At 45.8% G+C, this 14650-nt stretch overlaps 1 protein-coding gene across 6 annotated transcripts; it reads left to right on the top strand.

Annotated features, from left to right (window-relative positions):
* Positions 1 to 303: 303 nt before the first annotated feature.
* Znf23 (zinc finger protein 23) lies at positions 304 to 13590 on the top strand. Of its 6 annotated transcripts, none has more exons than XM_029480890.2 (5): positions 304 to 571; positions 3468 to 3532; positions 4451 to 4574; positions 5140 to 5247; positions 9110 to 13590. In XM_029480890.2, the coding sequence occupies exons 2-5, from the start codon at positions 3509 to 3511 to the stop codon at positions 10867 to 10869; spliced, it is 2016 nt and encodes a 671-aa protein (XP_029336750.1). In that variant the 5' UTR covers positions 304 to 571; positions 3468 to 3508; the 3' UTR covers positions 10870 to 13590. The 6 variants fall into 6 exon arrangements, with proteins under 6 accessions (XP_029336750.1, XP_021026033.2, XP_029336751.1 ...); XM_021170374.3 differs by having other exon boundaries at positions 4448 to 4574; XM_029480891.2 differs by having other exon boundaries at positions 4398 to 4574.
* Positions 13591 to 14650: the final 1060 nt, after the last annotated feature.

The raw sequence follows: 14650 nt of genomic DNA, 5'->3' as shown, positions 1-14650 counted from the left end.
CATAACATTTATTTTTAAAGTGGACCCTGGGTCCTCCAGCCTGTGACGCACTGGCACAGTCCACCTGCTGGCACCTGCAGCTTTACCAAGACATAAACTCGGGCGGCCTTTCTCGGGTGGGTCTATCCAGTACTCCAGGAGTAAGGGTCCTAAGACATCAGATCCCATGGCCCACCACAAAGAGCTTGAGTCCTAGGCAACAGAGGAGAACCGCAGAGGCCAGGCGGGGCACCCCGAGAGGGAGGGGGCAGCACTCCTAGAGGGGCGGGGTCGGGCCGGTGACGCACTTCCGGCCGCGCGCGGACCGTGCTGCGCAGGTGAGTGCGGACCCATTGCGGTTCGCGGTGTGTCTTGGCGGACAGCACGCAGGGGCTCCCGCAGCCAGCCTCGCGGGCCACCACGTCTCCGTGTCCACAGCGGTGACGCTTGAGTGGCGACCATCGTCAGACCCAGAAAACTCTGCAGGTGGCGGATCGGGGAAGCTGTGTCACTTCACAGAGGGTGACTGCGTGCGGGGGCGAAGCGGCTCGAGGTGACATCGCAGGTCTCTTGACGCGCTGCGGCCCTGCAGGTGTGTACTGCTTGTCCTGGGCTCCAGGCAGGGTGAAGGGCGCGGGGCCACCGCAGGGAAAGCAGGGACACTTCTCAGCCGTTGGGGACAGAGCGAGCTTGAGGCCTGGTCTGCTGCATCGACGTCAGGCCCCACACATGCACACAAGATGACGACATGGCAAGAGTACACACTGACTAGTTTCAGAATTGCTGCTATTTCATACCCCGTAGAAGGCAGTGCGACATTTGGATGGATGCAGGTCTCTTACGGCTATAGCCGTAGCCAAAACACTATTTTTCCAAGGTGGGGAGCAGGGAGAGACAGAGATAGACACAGAGAAAGAGTTTTAAGAGAAAGAAAAGTAAAGGATGCTTACCAATGCGCAGCCAGTTAAGAACGAATCTGGTCCTTACTGCTGCATCCATCAGGGTATGCGTTCTTCACCTGACTCTCAGTCAGACTCTTCCCACCCTCAGATGTAACAACTATTTTGAATTTTGTGTTTACCACAGCCTATTTTTTTTTAAGTGTATCCATATGCAACAGTTTAAGCTTTGTTGTTGTTGTTGTTCTTGAGTACTTGGTTAATTTCTAAGTAGTGTATGTCAGCTGGGTAAGGTCCAGCTATAAAAACAATACAGAAGCTTGTATTTTCAGTGGATGGTTAGGTAGTTTTCAGGCTGGTTATGCATCACAAATAGTGCTGACGATGGATACTTTGTGCATGTCTCCTACACATGAGAATATCCACAGGAATACATTTTTCAAGTTTTTTTATTCACAGGCAATTTTCATACAAATTTAGAATGCATTTGATTCATTTCACATCCCCCCCCCCCTTCCTGGGCACCCCCTTTGTAGACATTTTTAAAATTTGATGTGGATATTGAATTTTCCAAACACATTTGGCATCGGGCGTTCCTGGTCAAGGGTTAATTCTGAGCCAGAGGAAAATTTACAGCCTGATAGTTTTTAAATTGCCAAATAAGTCACAATGAAAATGGCTGGGGAAACTCCTGCAATTTGAAGAGGTAGAAACATTTAAAAATCCCTTTGTAGTCTAGGTTTTTCAAGATGTAGAACGTAGGACAAAGGGTTTGGTTTTGTTTTGTTTGTGGGAATTTAGCTACGAATAGAATATAGTCGCCTGGACAGAGTGAAGGACAAAGATAACAAAATAGAAAAAAATATATAGACAAATTAAATATAACAGTTCAGTTGGGCAAAGAATGATTGACACCACAACAACTTGTAAGACTGGGGATGCCATGGGTCTGGGTATTTATAGACAGGAGAAGGCCTGTACTGAAGAGCTAGCTCAGATGGCTTGTGCCTGGAGCTTGCCTTATTTGAACTTAGTTTGATCAGCCTGGCCACTATGATTGGCTGAGACTCAGTTCTGAAGTTAGGTTTTGAATGTGTTTATATACTGAGTTAGGTTGCAATTCTCTACAGGTCAGGACTCTGGTGTATGAGTAAGAAGGCTTTCTTAGGCCAATTTAGTTTGCTTTAATAAAGTACATACAGCTTTGGCCCTCAACAGGTTCTGTCTGGCAGGGTCTCTGAGGAGCCTTGGAATCTCAAAAGGTGTCCTTCTAGGGTTAATGGGAAAAGCACTTACCTATCAAATCCTGCCCCCTTATGGTCAAGGGCGGCCTCATAGATGTTTATTTGCCTGCAGTCTGCTATACCAGGCATCTTAGAATGTGGGAGAAGCCGGACAGCAGGAATGAGGTAGATGTGGTATAAGTCCTTGTGAAGGTGGCTTACAGCTTTGTAAAGCTGGTCTCTGCCTAGGAGAACTGTAGAAAGCCTCCACTTGGCATATCTGATCCAAAGTGGACAGGCTAGATCGAGAACGAAAGGCAGCCTGATACCTCTCTTATTTTAGCCAAGCTTTCTCAAGGTTAGCTTAGGCCATGGATGAGACCTGCACAAAAGCCTTAGGGTTCATTTGTTTCTTTGTGTGCATCCCCCCCCCCCATCCCCCTCCTTCCCCCATGGTTTGTTGAGACAGGATTCCTGTGTGGTTCAAAGTAGCCTTGAACTTTGAATTCTGGAGCTTTCTGCCCTGGCCTCCTGCGTGCCGGGGTTACAAGTAGGCACTGTTATGCCCTGGATTCATCAGGGTCCTTCTGTTGTTTGGGGGCAGGGTCTTTTGCAGCCCAGGCTGGCCTCCAGCTCTGATCCTCGCCCCCCAGCTCCATCACTCCTGGCAAGCTTTAGGATTCTTGACACCAAGAAGGACCGAACTGGCAGGTAGAGGGCCAGCTGCCTCCTATCTATGTGGTATTCCTGCAGCCTGACTCCCAGACCTGAGGAGGTGGCTGAGGCTGCCACCCAGCGGGCCTGTCCTGCGGTGTCATTGCAAATGATGCTCAGTTGCAGACAGAGAAACGAGTTAGGGTTGATAATGTTCTCCCTAGAACTGAATCCTCTCGTCCTGGTCTGTTATTCTTTAGGCTCTGCCTAAGTTTTATAAATACTTTTTTTTTTAAAAGATTTATTTATTTATATTACATATTTATATGTAAGTACACTGTAGCTGTCTTCAGAGACTCCAGAAGAGGGCATCAGATCTCATTATGGATGGTTGTGAGCCACCATGTGGTTGCTGGGATTTGAACTCAGGACCTTCAGAAGAACAGTCAGCACTCTTAACTGCTGAGCCATCTCGCCAGCCCTTATAAATACTTTTATATGATGCTTATAAGAACTGCCAAGTCACAGGCTTTGGCAGCCAACTTGAGAGCATCAGTGTCCTACCTGGGAAGAATCCCTGGAACCAGTGAGGGGGGTCGCTCCATCTTCCTTGGCAGCTCCTGCTTCTGTCTGGAAACCAACTCAGATCTTAACTATGCTCCTGATTGGGATGGCTCACCTTACACCCCTCCCCCACCCTGTTTCTCCTCAGCTCCAGTCCTTCCTTGAGAGGGAGACCAGGTGACAGCAGCCATGATCCCATCGGTTTGGCCCCAGGTGAGCCGGGGGGGACCCACATCCTTTCTTCTGGGCAGTTCAGATTGAGAGCTGGGAGCTGGCGAGACTTGGAAGGAAAAGCGCTTCTACCTGCCGGCCGGATCTCATGAGAAAGTGGGCAGACAGGTGGCAGAGACTTGGAGAGTGACCAGCGAAGGTGGCAGGACAGTGAACTCAGCAGACAGAGTCATACAAGGGTCTGCATGGCACTGCACTTGAGCACCCTGGCAGAGGGCGTCTGGAAAAAGTGTTGCCATGGAAACCACCCATATGGTACTTTGAGGAGTTGCAGAGGTTTAGGGTAATTGATAGCTGGGGTGGAAAGAAGAGCTGCAGGCCAGTAAGAAGGAAGCTGTGCCTCTGACTAGGAGAGATGAGGACCATGGTATAAAGTGGGAGGGAGCAAGCAAGAGAGAGGCAGCAGGCCTGTGAGTCCTTGGTTGGGGGTCGATGTGGGGAGTCAGGTGGCAGATGGGTTGAAGCCAGGCTACCCTTGGAAGGATGAGGGACATGTGTTTTACCATATGAGGATGGGAGCCGTGGAACTGGGGCCTAAGGCAAACCAAAGAGGAGCTGAGACCTGTCAGGGATGCAGTGGGAGCTGCAGATGCTCCCAGCAGTGTGCCAGTGAGGGCAGCCAGCCTGTCTAAGGGCACAATTGTGTCATCGCATTTGCTCACAGGGTTCTTTTTCTTTCAGCCCAGTGTGAAAATGGCATGCGGTTTCTCTGCTCTAAGAGGAGGAGGATATCCCATAGTTTACTTCCCCGGTGTCTTTTTTTCTCCACTTGCCCTTATTACTAACTTTGTGCTCCTCGCAAGCCCCCTCTCCAAGCCCTTACTTTGCCCTCTGCCCCTTTACTTAGGGCCTGAGCCATGGAATTGGCCCTAGGGCAGCAAGAACCTGTTGTTTCAGAAGTCGGTGACCTTTGAGGATGTGGCCGTGTACTTCACCCAGGCGGAATGGGGTGGTCTGTCTCCTGAGCAGAGAGCGCTGTACAGGGACGTCATGCTGGAGAACTATAGGAACTTGGCCTCTGTAGGTAAGGTGTCTCTCTCTCTCCCTGGGACTTAGACTGCAATTTTGGATTTCTTAGCTCCTTTCTTCCTAACAAGTGGTGGGTGGGGGGTTGGTAATTCTTTATGAGTGGGCTGTTTCTAATCTCTTATGTATAGATTGCTGGAAGAGCAAATCTCAAGCTGTCTGGGGCCAACACAGAACTTTGCTAAGACCCAGGCATGCTTCTGGAGAAGCCTAGAGAAGCTGTATATTGGACATAGTTTGCAAAATAGAAACTTAATGTTCTACAGAGGCCCCCTCAGATTGCCGCTCACCTTACTCTCTTGAGTCTTTTTAAGAATTTCAATAAACTCTGAGTATTTCAGGCTAAGATCAAGAAGTGGTATCCCTTTGGGCATACTCTCCCAGCTTTCTCTGCACATGGTCCCAGGCTCCCATTCTGACCCTTCTCATCCCTATCCACCCCCTTTCTGAGGATCTTACCTCCTTCCCCCGTGGCCGGGCCAGCCTCAGGAGAAGTTGGGAGAAGTTAGGAATGTACGTGAGGGAGAGTTTTCATTCTCTTCTGTTTCCTTTCACCAAATCAGGATTTCCACTTCTCAAACCTGCTGTGATCTCACAGCTAGAGGAACGAAAGGATCTGGAAAACCTGTTTCAGCTGGCCACTGGAACGGACTCCCAGGGCCTCTGGACTGGTAAGGGAGGCCCGCACTGCCAGGTTTCTGCAGGATGGCATTGCATTTTCCCAGATGCCATATTCTGTCTCTGACCCTACCATTTTCAAACAAGACTGTAGAATTTGTGGTTTTGGGGGTGGAAGTCCTTAACATTTTTGAGCATTGCCACTAAAAGTGGAGGATAGAGCCTTAACCTTTTTACATAGAGGCAGAAATAGCTAAAGCTTCAGGCTTTGCTGTGGTATGATACCATCTGTGTTTGTGAGGAAACTGTTTCTTTCTAGCTATGTGACGGAGCAGGTCAGTTATTTGAGGTATCTAGTGTCCAGTGAACTCACCTCTGAAACTGTGGCAATAAAGTAGAGCAGTGGTGCCTGCCACTCCGTGGGTTCAAGGCCAGCTGTGATGACTTACATTAAGGCTCTAGCTTAGTTAGATTGTAATTATCTATACACTGAGAGTGTAAATAAACGTGCCCCTATTCCCTGCATCTTGAATGCTATGCACATTCAGTGATGCGTACATGATTACTCGGGATTCCTAGAGGTACACAGACTCTCAGTAGGTCTTGGGCCCAGGCAAGTGTCTGCATTTACATTCCTACTGTGTGGCCCTTAATCAGAGGTGTTCAGGTCTCATTCTGTGTGCCACAGTTAATCTCATTTGTTAGCAAAAAATGAGACAGGCTCTGGGTGGGCAGAGGGAGAAGGTGGGCACATAAGAACTGTGGTAGTGAAACTATGCAGCACAGAACAAAAGGCCCTTTTCTTAACCGGTGATTTCTATGAAGTCTTACTTGCTGGACCTTAGATCCTTTATGAAAGAGAAGCTGGACAATAAGATTTGGGTGGGCAGCTCAGTACTTCAGAAAGTTAAATGGAGGGCATGTTAGTAAAGATGAAATGGACATGGATATTAACATCTGCCATACCATAGGGTTTGGAAGGTCACTAATAAAAGTTGGTAAAGAGTAAGTTGTTGATCTCCATGACACATACAAATGTTAATCAATCTGAAAAATGTCTATCCTTAGAAACCAAAGACAAGCAAGTCCTAGGGATGCAGCATAGGAGAAGAACGTTTCCTTAGAATGCATGAGGCTCTGCAGTTGATCTTCACTGTGCAAAAGCTGTGGTGGTGTGAGATAACTTAGCTATCAGAGACCCCAGTGCTGTCAGATGTTAGTGAGGTAGCAAGACAGAGACAGGACTTGTGGAGCAGGGGGTGAATTGGTAGTCTCTCTGGAAGAAAAGTTGGTACTTGGTAACCTGGATGCTGTCTTCTAGAGCTGAAGACTGGTAAGTAATGAGCCACTCTCTTCTCAGAGGTGCCTTGATGCACCTGAGCATCAGGCAGTGGGAACAACCTCAGTTCTCTGTATAAAGAGGATGACGGAGCTGAGGTGCCTCTGCAGGCTGGAGGGGTGTTTAGCGATTAAGCTATTATATTTTTGCAGACTTTAAAAAATATTAGAAAATGTTTATCATTAAAGGAAGGAATAAAATCTAGTTTTGAAAAAGTAAAGAAAAGTTATTTAAAAGATTAGTGTAAGTTCATTTTATGCACCTGGTAACTCATTTTTTTTTTTTTTTTTTGATAAATGGATTTTAAAGTCTCTGTTACTATGGATGCCTTAATCTTTTTGAACTATTGGAACAGAGTATAGATTGGTTCTTAAACAACATAATTTGCATCTTTCATATGCCTAAGTGTGGGCTGCTATAACAGAGTACCCTGGATGGTTTTTAAGAACGTAAATTTGTTCTTCCAGTTTTGGAGGTCGGAAGTCCGGATATCCAGGTGAGGTGGATGTGATCTTGACAAGGCCGGTTTGCAGATCAGTAGGCAGCTATTTGTCTTCTTGCTAATAAGCCCTCACATGGTAGAAGGGAAAATAACCTTACCAGATCTTTTAAAACACCTCAAGTCCATCATGAGCATTCTGCCAAAGGTTCTCCTGCTAATCGTGACGGGTAGGGATGGACAGCAAGGAGCACTGGATCTGTAGCAACATTATGGTTGACTTTGAAAAGGCTCATTTGTTTTAAAGTCCTCTGTAGAGGAGCCCAGGTTACTCGTGTTACTGAGAATTTTAATGAAGAAGTAAGGCAAGAGCATTATCCCTTTTTTCTTTTTATTTATTCTCCTCTTACACAGTACATCCTGACTGCAGCCTCCCCTTCCTCCTCTCCTCCCAGGCTCCTCCCCCAGATCCATTGCTCCCTTGTTTCTCTTCAGAAAAGAGCAGGCCTCCCAGTGATGGCAAGCAAACCTGACATAGCAAGATGCAGCAAGAGTAAACTAGATGAAGCAACCCAGTAGGAGGGAAAGGGTCCTAAGAGCAAGCAACAGAGTCAGGGCCACCCCCGCTCCCACTGTTAGGAGTCCCACAAAAACCCCAAGCTAAGCAACCACAGCATGTATGCAGAGGACCTAGCACAGACCCAGGCAGGCTCTGCGGATGCCACTTTAGCCTCTGAGCTCCTAGGAGCTCTGCATAGTTGATTTTGTGGGCTGTGTTCTGCTGTCCTCAACCCCCCTGGCTCCTATAATCCTCCTCCCCTTCTGCTGGGTTTCCCAGACTCTGCCTAATGTTTGGCTATGGGTCTGCATCTGCCAGAGGAAGCCTCTCTGATGCTGATGGGGCTGGGCACCACCTATGAGTATCACAGCAGAGTACTAGAACCCTAGGTCTCTGAGCCATCCACAATCTCTGAGTCACTATTGCCCCAGTAGATCTTACAGGCAGGACAGGTGTGGGTCGAAGGTTTTGTGGCTGGGTTGGTTTCCAGTCCCACTGCTGGAAGCCTTGCCTGGTTACAGACAATGGAAGGGCATATTTTATGTGGTTGGGGGGGAAATGAGAGATGAAAATATAAAGGAAGCTTTTTGGCGGGGAGGGATTTGAGGAGTGGAGAGGTCAGGACTATAAAATGATGATTTTAAAAGGATGTTCAGAGATGGTTAGTTTTAGGATTGATGGAAAGACATTTTGTACAACGGTATTTTAGGAGAGATGGGAAGAGGTGTGGCCAGGTGGGCCTTACAAAGCTTTGCTGGAAACAAAGCCCAGTTCTTCTGCTTTCTCTGCTGATGTCTGTCAGACCCAGTTTTGCAGTGCGTCCTTAGGTCCTCTACCTTTCCTGTGTTAGTCATTTCCTGCTTTTGTAAGGAGCTTGATCCATAGGGACAACCAAGAAGGAACTGGAGAGTGGAGGAAGGTGCGAGATGGTGGAACACACTGATCTGATGGACAAGACCGGGAGTTTGCTTCACTGCTGCCACCTTTGTTTAGCCTTTGTTACCATGGTCACCTTTGCAGTGCCCTTGTCCTGCGAGAGAGTGAATGGGGTCGCTTGAGTGAGGTGGTCTCACAGAGCTGTACTTATTCAGAAGTTTTCTGACTCAGAGATACATGTTCTTGTCCACTCTCCTCATTCTTCACAATTGGAATATGCTGTGTTCTCTCTCTCTCTCTCTCTCTCTCTCTCTCTCTCTCTCTCTCTCTCTCTCTCTCTCTCTTACCTTAAAGTATATCTTGGGCATCTTCTCATGGACCACATAAAGTATATCTTGGGCATCTTCTCATGGACCACATACCTGGATCTATTTCCTTCCTTTACCAATGGCAATTATACCTTATGGATGAGCCTTAGGTTATTTGACCTCGTTTAGTGATTTTTAAAGACACTTTAGAGCAGGGCATGTTGATACACATGTGTAATTCTAGCCTTTACAAAGTAGGTACAGGGGAGTCAGTTCAAAGCCAGCCTAGGCAACACATTGAGACCCTATATATAATAAATAGCTTTCTAATTGCCATATTCTCTTCCACCGTGGTTATGTGACCTCTCTTGTTATTTTCAACTTCTTTTGGTAGAATGTACTGCTATCCAGTCCGGCAATAATCTGACAAAAGAAGTGTATGAAGAAGAAAAGAGTACATTATTTGAACTTCAGAAGGACTTTTCTCAGGAAACAAACTTTTCAAAAACGTATATTTTGGGCCAACAACAGGAAATCCAGTCAGCAGGAAGTGAGAGGGGGAGTGCCAGTGCCACCGATGGAAGAGCTAAGGCAAGCTCTGTGGAAGGGTGTTTGTTTAGTCAGACTCCACACTTGTCCCAGGATCACACCAGCTCCACTGGAGAGCTATATTCTGATACCAAACTTACTAAGAGTGAAAGAATCACGACCAAGGAAAGACCTCTGAACCACAGAGAATTAGCAGAGGCTTCTCAAGGCAGCCCTCAGGTTAATCAGCGTCCGGAAATCTGCGATGTGGAGAAGCCCTACCAGTGTGCAGAATGCGGCAAAGCCTTCAGTGTTAAAGCCAAGTTCGTCTGGCATCAGAGACTTCATAATGGAGAGAAACCTTTCAAATGTGTGGAATGTGGGAAGTGCTTCAGCTACAGCTCACACTATATCACACATCAGACAATCCATAGTGGAGAGAAACCTTATCAGTGTAAGGTATGCGGCAAGGCCTTCAGTGTTAATGGAAGTCTCGTTAGACACCAGAGGATCCACACAGGAGAGAAGCCCTATCAGTGCAAGGACTGTGGGGCTGGCTTCGGCTGCAGTTCTGCGTACATTACTCATCAGAGAACCCACACTGGAGAGAAGCCTTACGAGTGTAGTGACTGTGGGAAAGCGTTCAATGTTAATGCAAAATTGATTCAGCATCAAAGAATTCACACTGGAGAGAAGCCTTATGAGTGTGATGTGTGCGGGAAGGGCTTCCGGTGCAGCACCCAGCTGAGGCAGCATCAGAGTATACACACCGGGGAAAAGCCGCATCGCTGCAGTGAGTGCGGGAAAGGCTTCACTAAAAATGCAAAGCTCATTCAACATCAGCGAGTGCACACGGGGGAGAAGCCCTATGCCTGCAGTGACTGCGGAAAGACTTTCAGTGCCAAAGGGAAGCTGATCCAGCACCAGAGGATCCACACGGGCGAGCGGCCGTATGAGTGCAGTGAGTGTGGGAAGTCTTTCAGGTGTAACTCGCAGCTTCGGCAGCATCTGAGAATCCATACTGGGGAGAAGCCGTATAAGTGCAGTGAGTGTGGCAAGGCCTTCAACGTCAATGCGAAGCTGATGCAGCACCGGAGAACTCACACCGGGGAGAAGCCCTTCGAATGCAAGGAGTGTGGGAAATGCTTTACTTCTAAACGAAACCTGCTGGATCACCAGCGAGCCCACACTGGAGAAAAGCCGTATCAGTGTAATGAGTGCGGGAAGGCTTTCAGTATCAATGCCAAGTTAACCAGACATCAGCAAATACATACCAGGGAGAAGCCTTTCAAGTGTATGGAATGCGAGAAAGCGTTCAGCTGTAGCTCTGACTATATTGTGCACCAGAGGATCCATACTGGAGAGAAACCCTTTCAGTGCAGTGAGTGTGGCAAAGCCTTCCACGTCAATGCTCACTTAATTAGACACCAGAGAAGCCATACTGGGGAGAAACCTTTCCGGTGCATGGAGTGTGGCAAGGGCTTCAGCCTTAGTTCTGACTGCATTATACATCAGACTGTCCATACTTGGAAGAAACCCTATGTATGTAATGTATGTGGGAAAACTTTCAGGTTTAGCTTCCAACTAAGTCAGCACCAAGATGTTCACAATGAAGACAAATCCTAATGAAGAAAAAAACAAAACTAAAAACCAAAAAACACCCAAAAAACAACAACAAAAAAACTCACGCACATACACAAAACAATACCAACAAACAAGCCAAAAACAACCAAACCAACCAAACCTATGTTTAATAAGAAATGGACTGTGGCTCATCAATTATTACTTGGAGGGAAACCATTAGAGGGAAATGAATGTGGCAGTCTTCATTTGGAAACAATTTTTCTCTTATTTTTAATCAGGATGAGCAGCTGGAAAAATATATCAAAAATATCTTTTTTTAAAGTGTATTTTTGTTTTTCAAGACAGGGTTTCTCTGTGTAGCTTTGGCTATCCTGGAGCTGGCTGTGTAGACCAGGCTGGCCTCCAACTCAGATTCACCTGCCTCTGCCTCCTGAGTGCTGATGTTAAAGGTGTGCACCACCACCACCCAACTAATAACTTGATTTATAGCAGTAACCAGTCAGGAAATATAATGAAAGAAAACATCCTATTCCCAGCAGCACCATGAAAAGTAGATTTTCTAGGAATTTTGTGGGGCTGAAGAAAATGAGGGATTCTCAACTGAGGGAGACCAAAGGAAACAAATACAAGGAGGAGGAGAGAAATGTATTTCTGCTTCGTTTTGACAACAAGAATGCATTGCACTTCCTTTAAAAGGGGGAAAGCAAACATTAAAATAAAAATTGTTGGAAGAAGCCTTTAAAAACGTCAGATCCAAAGTGGAGATGAACAAGAAGGAAAATGTTGGCAAATGACCACTCAAAAATAAACCTGTGTGGTTTGTTGTAAATACTTCCAAATAAGTTTGAGTTGTAAAGCACAGACCTACACACACACACACACACACACACGAATGGAAAGACCTTTGTAAAATCTGTGATATAAAGTAATATCTAGTGCTCAGATTTTAACAAAAGATAGCTTAAAAATCAATAGTGACATTAACAGACAGTATTCTAGAGTCACAAGAGTTCTAAAGAACCCCAAGGAGTGCAAATTAGTGAAGACTTGCATGCATGTCACATTGAGTATATGATATGCATCCCCCCAATCCTCTGCAGCCCTCAGTGAATGTAGATGCTGTATTTGCTATAGATGCCTGCCATACAAGCATACACTATATTAACAGATAGCATGTTAGAGTTCCTACTTTGTATTGACTGAACTCTTCAAACAGCTATGCCCTGAAGAAAGGTATCTGCTTTGATTTTGATGCTTTGTGATATTGGGCTCCATGACAATGTTGGAATTCTTGAGATACCTTTTGAAATCTCTTACCCCCTTTAAGAAAAATGTAAGCCATTAGTAAGATCACTTGAGCCGCCCAGAAGCTGAGAAACAGCAGTTGTTTCTCTGTTGTCAACTGGTAATAGGTAAGAAAAGTTTTCTTAAAACACCTCTAGTACCAAATATTCAGGTTTCCACACCAGTTCAATTGTTTGCAGACACCAACTGGATGTCCTCCAATCTATATCAATTTAGTCCCTACCCATAATATCCTGCTACTGAAATGGGCTCAGTCTGAGAAGACTGCCTGTCTCTCCCCCGCCCCCCATTCAGACATTAATGATGAGTCCTACATTACTGATTTGGCTACAGATTGAACCCTCTGGGTTCAGTAATTTGCTACGGTAACTCACCAAACATAAATTGTTTAAAGTTACCATTTACTCTATATTATGAATGTCACAGGAGCAGCCAGATGAAGAGATGGAACAAGATCCAAAGGGTTCCCACGCGAAGGTGCGTTTGTCTTTAGAGAGTTGGAGTGCCTTATCCTATTGAGCCTTGTTTAGTGCTTTTACGGAGGTTACACTGTGTGCCCATGATTGATGAAGTCCTTGGCTGTTAGATAAGTTTCCCCTGCCAGAAGTCGACAGGGGTTGCTGAAAGTTCCAACTCTGTATTTGCACATAGTTGGCTCCTTTGACAATCAGCCCTAATCCTGGAGTTAGTGAGGAGTCTAGCAACAAGTCACTTTAGCATAAACAGATGGCTGTAAGAGACCTTAGGAGTAACGAAAGGCTTTATAATATTTTTCTGCTGGAAACGAGAGACCAAACATACTGAAGTCACAGGCAGAAACCCATTTGCTTGGTTCACATCCCCTCATGTCTGTCTGGGCAATTTGGGGATTTGTTTGTCTTTGGTTCAGTAGTTAAGTAGGATAAAATGAAAATGCAGCACTCTGGAAGCCGTCAATATAGGAACACACACGAACATTAGACAGTGCAGAATATTAGTGCTTTGCCATAAAGCAGTTCTTTCCAAAATGTCTTCACTTAAAAGTATGTAATGGCTAGCGACATGGCTCAGCAGGTAAAGGCCAAGCCCAACCTGAGTTTCAACCTCTGGAGCCCACATGGTGGGAAGGACAGACACACAGTTGTCCTCTGGTCTCTGTGCATGCATTAAATCAATGTCATTTTTAAAAAATAAATACCTATACTGAAATTAAGCATTTTGATCATCTTGAAGTGTGCAACTTGTCTATTTAAATAAATCTAATAAAACTGCAGAATGCTGAGACTTGCTTCCTATGATGAGAGGCTATATATACTATATATATATTTAAATTAGAGCCAATTTTATTTTGAGACTACAATTAGCCTGGGGGAAGTACCTGGGTTTAAATATTAGAGGGTTTGGGGGGAAACTCAAGTTCTAGTGGGATACTTGCTCCTTTTTTTTTTGTTTGTTTTGTCTTTGGTTTTGGTTTTTTGAGACAGGGTTTCTCTGAATAGCTGTGGCTGTCCTGGAACTCACTTTGTAGACCAGGCTGGCCTCGAACTCAGAAATTCGCCTGCCTCTGCCTCCCGAGTGCTGGGATTAAAGGCGTGCGCCACCACGCCCAGCTTGGGACACTTGCTCCTTAATCTAGACATGAGGTTTTAGAAAAATAAAGCTGACATTCAAGATAGACTGAGGTAAATGTCTGGTTTTGTTTGTTTTTTTGTTTGTTTAATGCAAATGCTGATCTTACTTCCCTGAGCTGAGGTAGAATATAACCTAGCAGGTTTTGGACAGTGGGGAGCAGTTCTCTAGAGGGAAGAGAGCAGTGGGAAAAGCAATACCCGGATTCCTATGATCTTCTTGGATTCTTAATGAAATAGCTTAGCTCTACTATTTCTTGTTCACACAGCACTTTAATCCCAGCACTTGGGAGGCAGAGGCAGGTGGATTTCTGAATTCGAGGCCAGCCTGGTCTACAAAGTGACAGCCAGGGCTATACAGAGAAACCCTGTCTTGAAATAAATAAATAAATAAATAAATAAATAAATAAATAAATAAATAAGAATGTGCTTTATACAATTACCCTGGGGAAGGCCTGACAGTCTGGAAAGGCTGTTGAGATGCAACATCTACTGCGCAGGTTGCAAATGTCTCAGACCAAGTCTATGTTGGCCTTGGTGTATAAAGAGAAGCCACATTGGTAAATGTGGCTAGAACACTGTCAAGTTTGTATAGGATGAAGTGAGGGCAGTCAGGATTCCTAACAGGTTCCCTTGTTTGGGTGTGGATCTTTCCAAAGAAATTCCTGTAACATTCTTAGTTACTGTTCTGTTGCTGCGAAGCAGCACCGTAACCAAGGCAACTCATATTGTTATTTACAGTGTTAGTGGATTAGTTATGTGGGGAGTGTGGCAGCATGCAGGCAGGCATGGCGCTGGACAAGAAACCGGGAGCTGGATGTCCTGACTACAGGCATCAGGCAGAGACACTGGAACCTCAAAGCCCACCCGCAGTGACACACTTCCTCTAACAAGCTCACACCTAATCCTTC

Source organism: Mus caroli, unplaced genomic scaffold, assembly GCF_978045245.1.
Source record: "Mus caroli unplaced genomic scaffold, Mus_caroli_1 scaffold_10, whole genome shotgun sequence".
Lineage (NCBI taxonomy): Eukaryota > Metazoa > Chordata > Mammalia > Rodentia > Muridae > Mus > Mus caroli.
The sequence above is the reverse complement of the archived record's forward strand: the minus strand, read 5'-3'. Positions and strand labels throughout refer to the sequence as shown.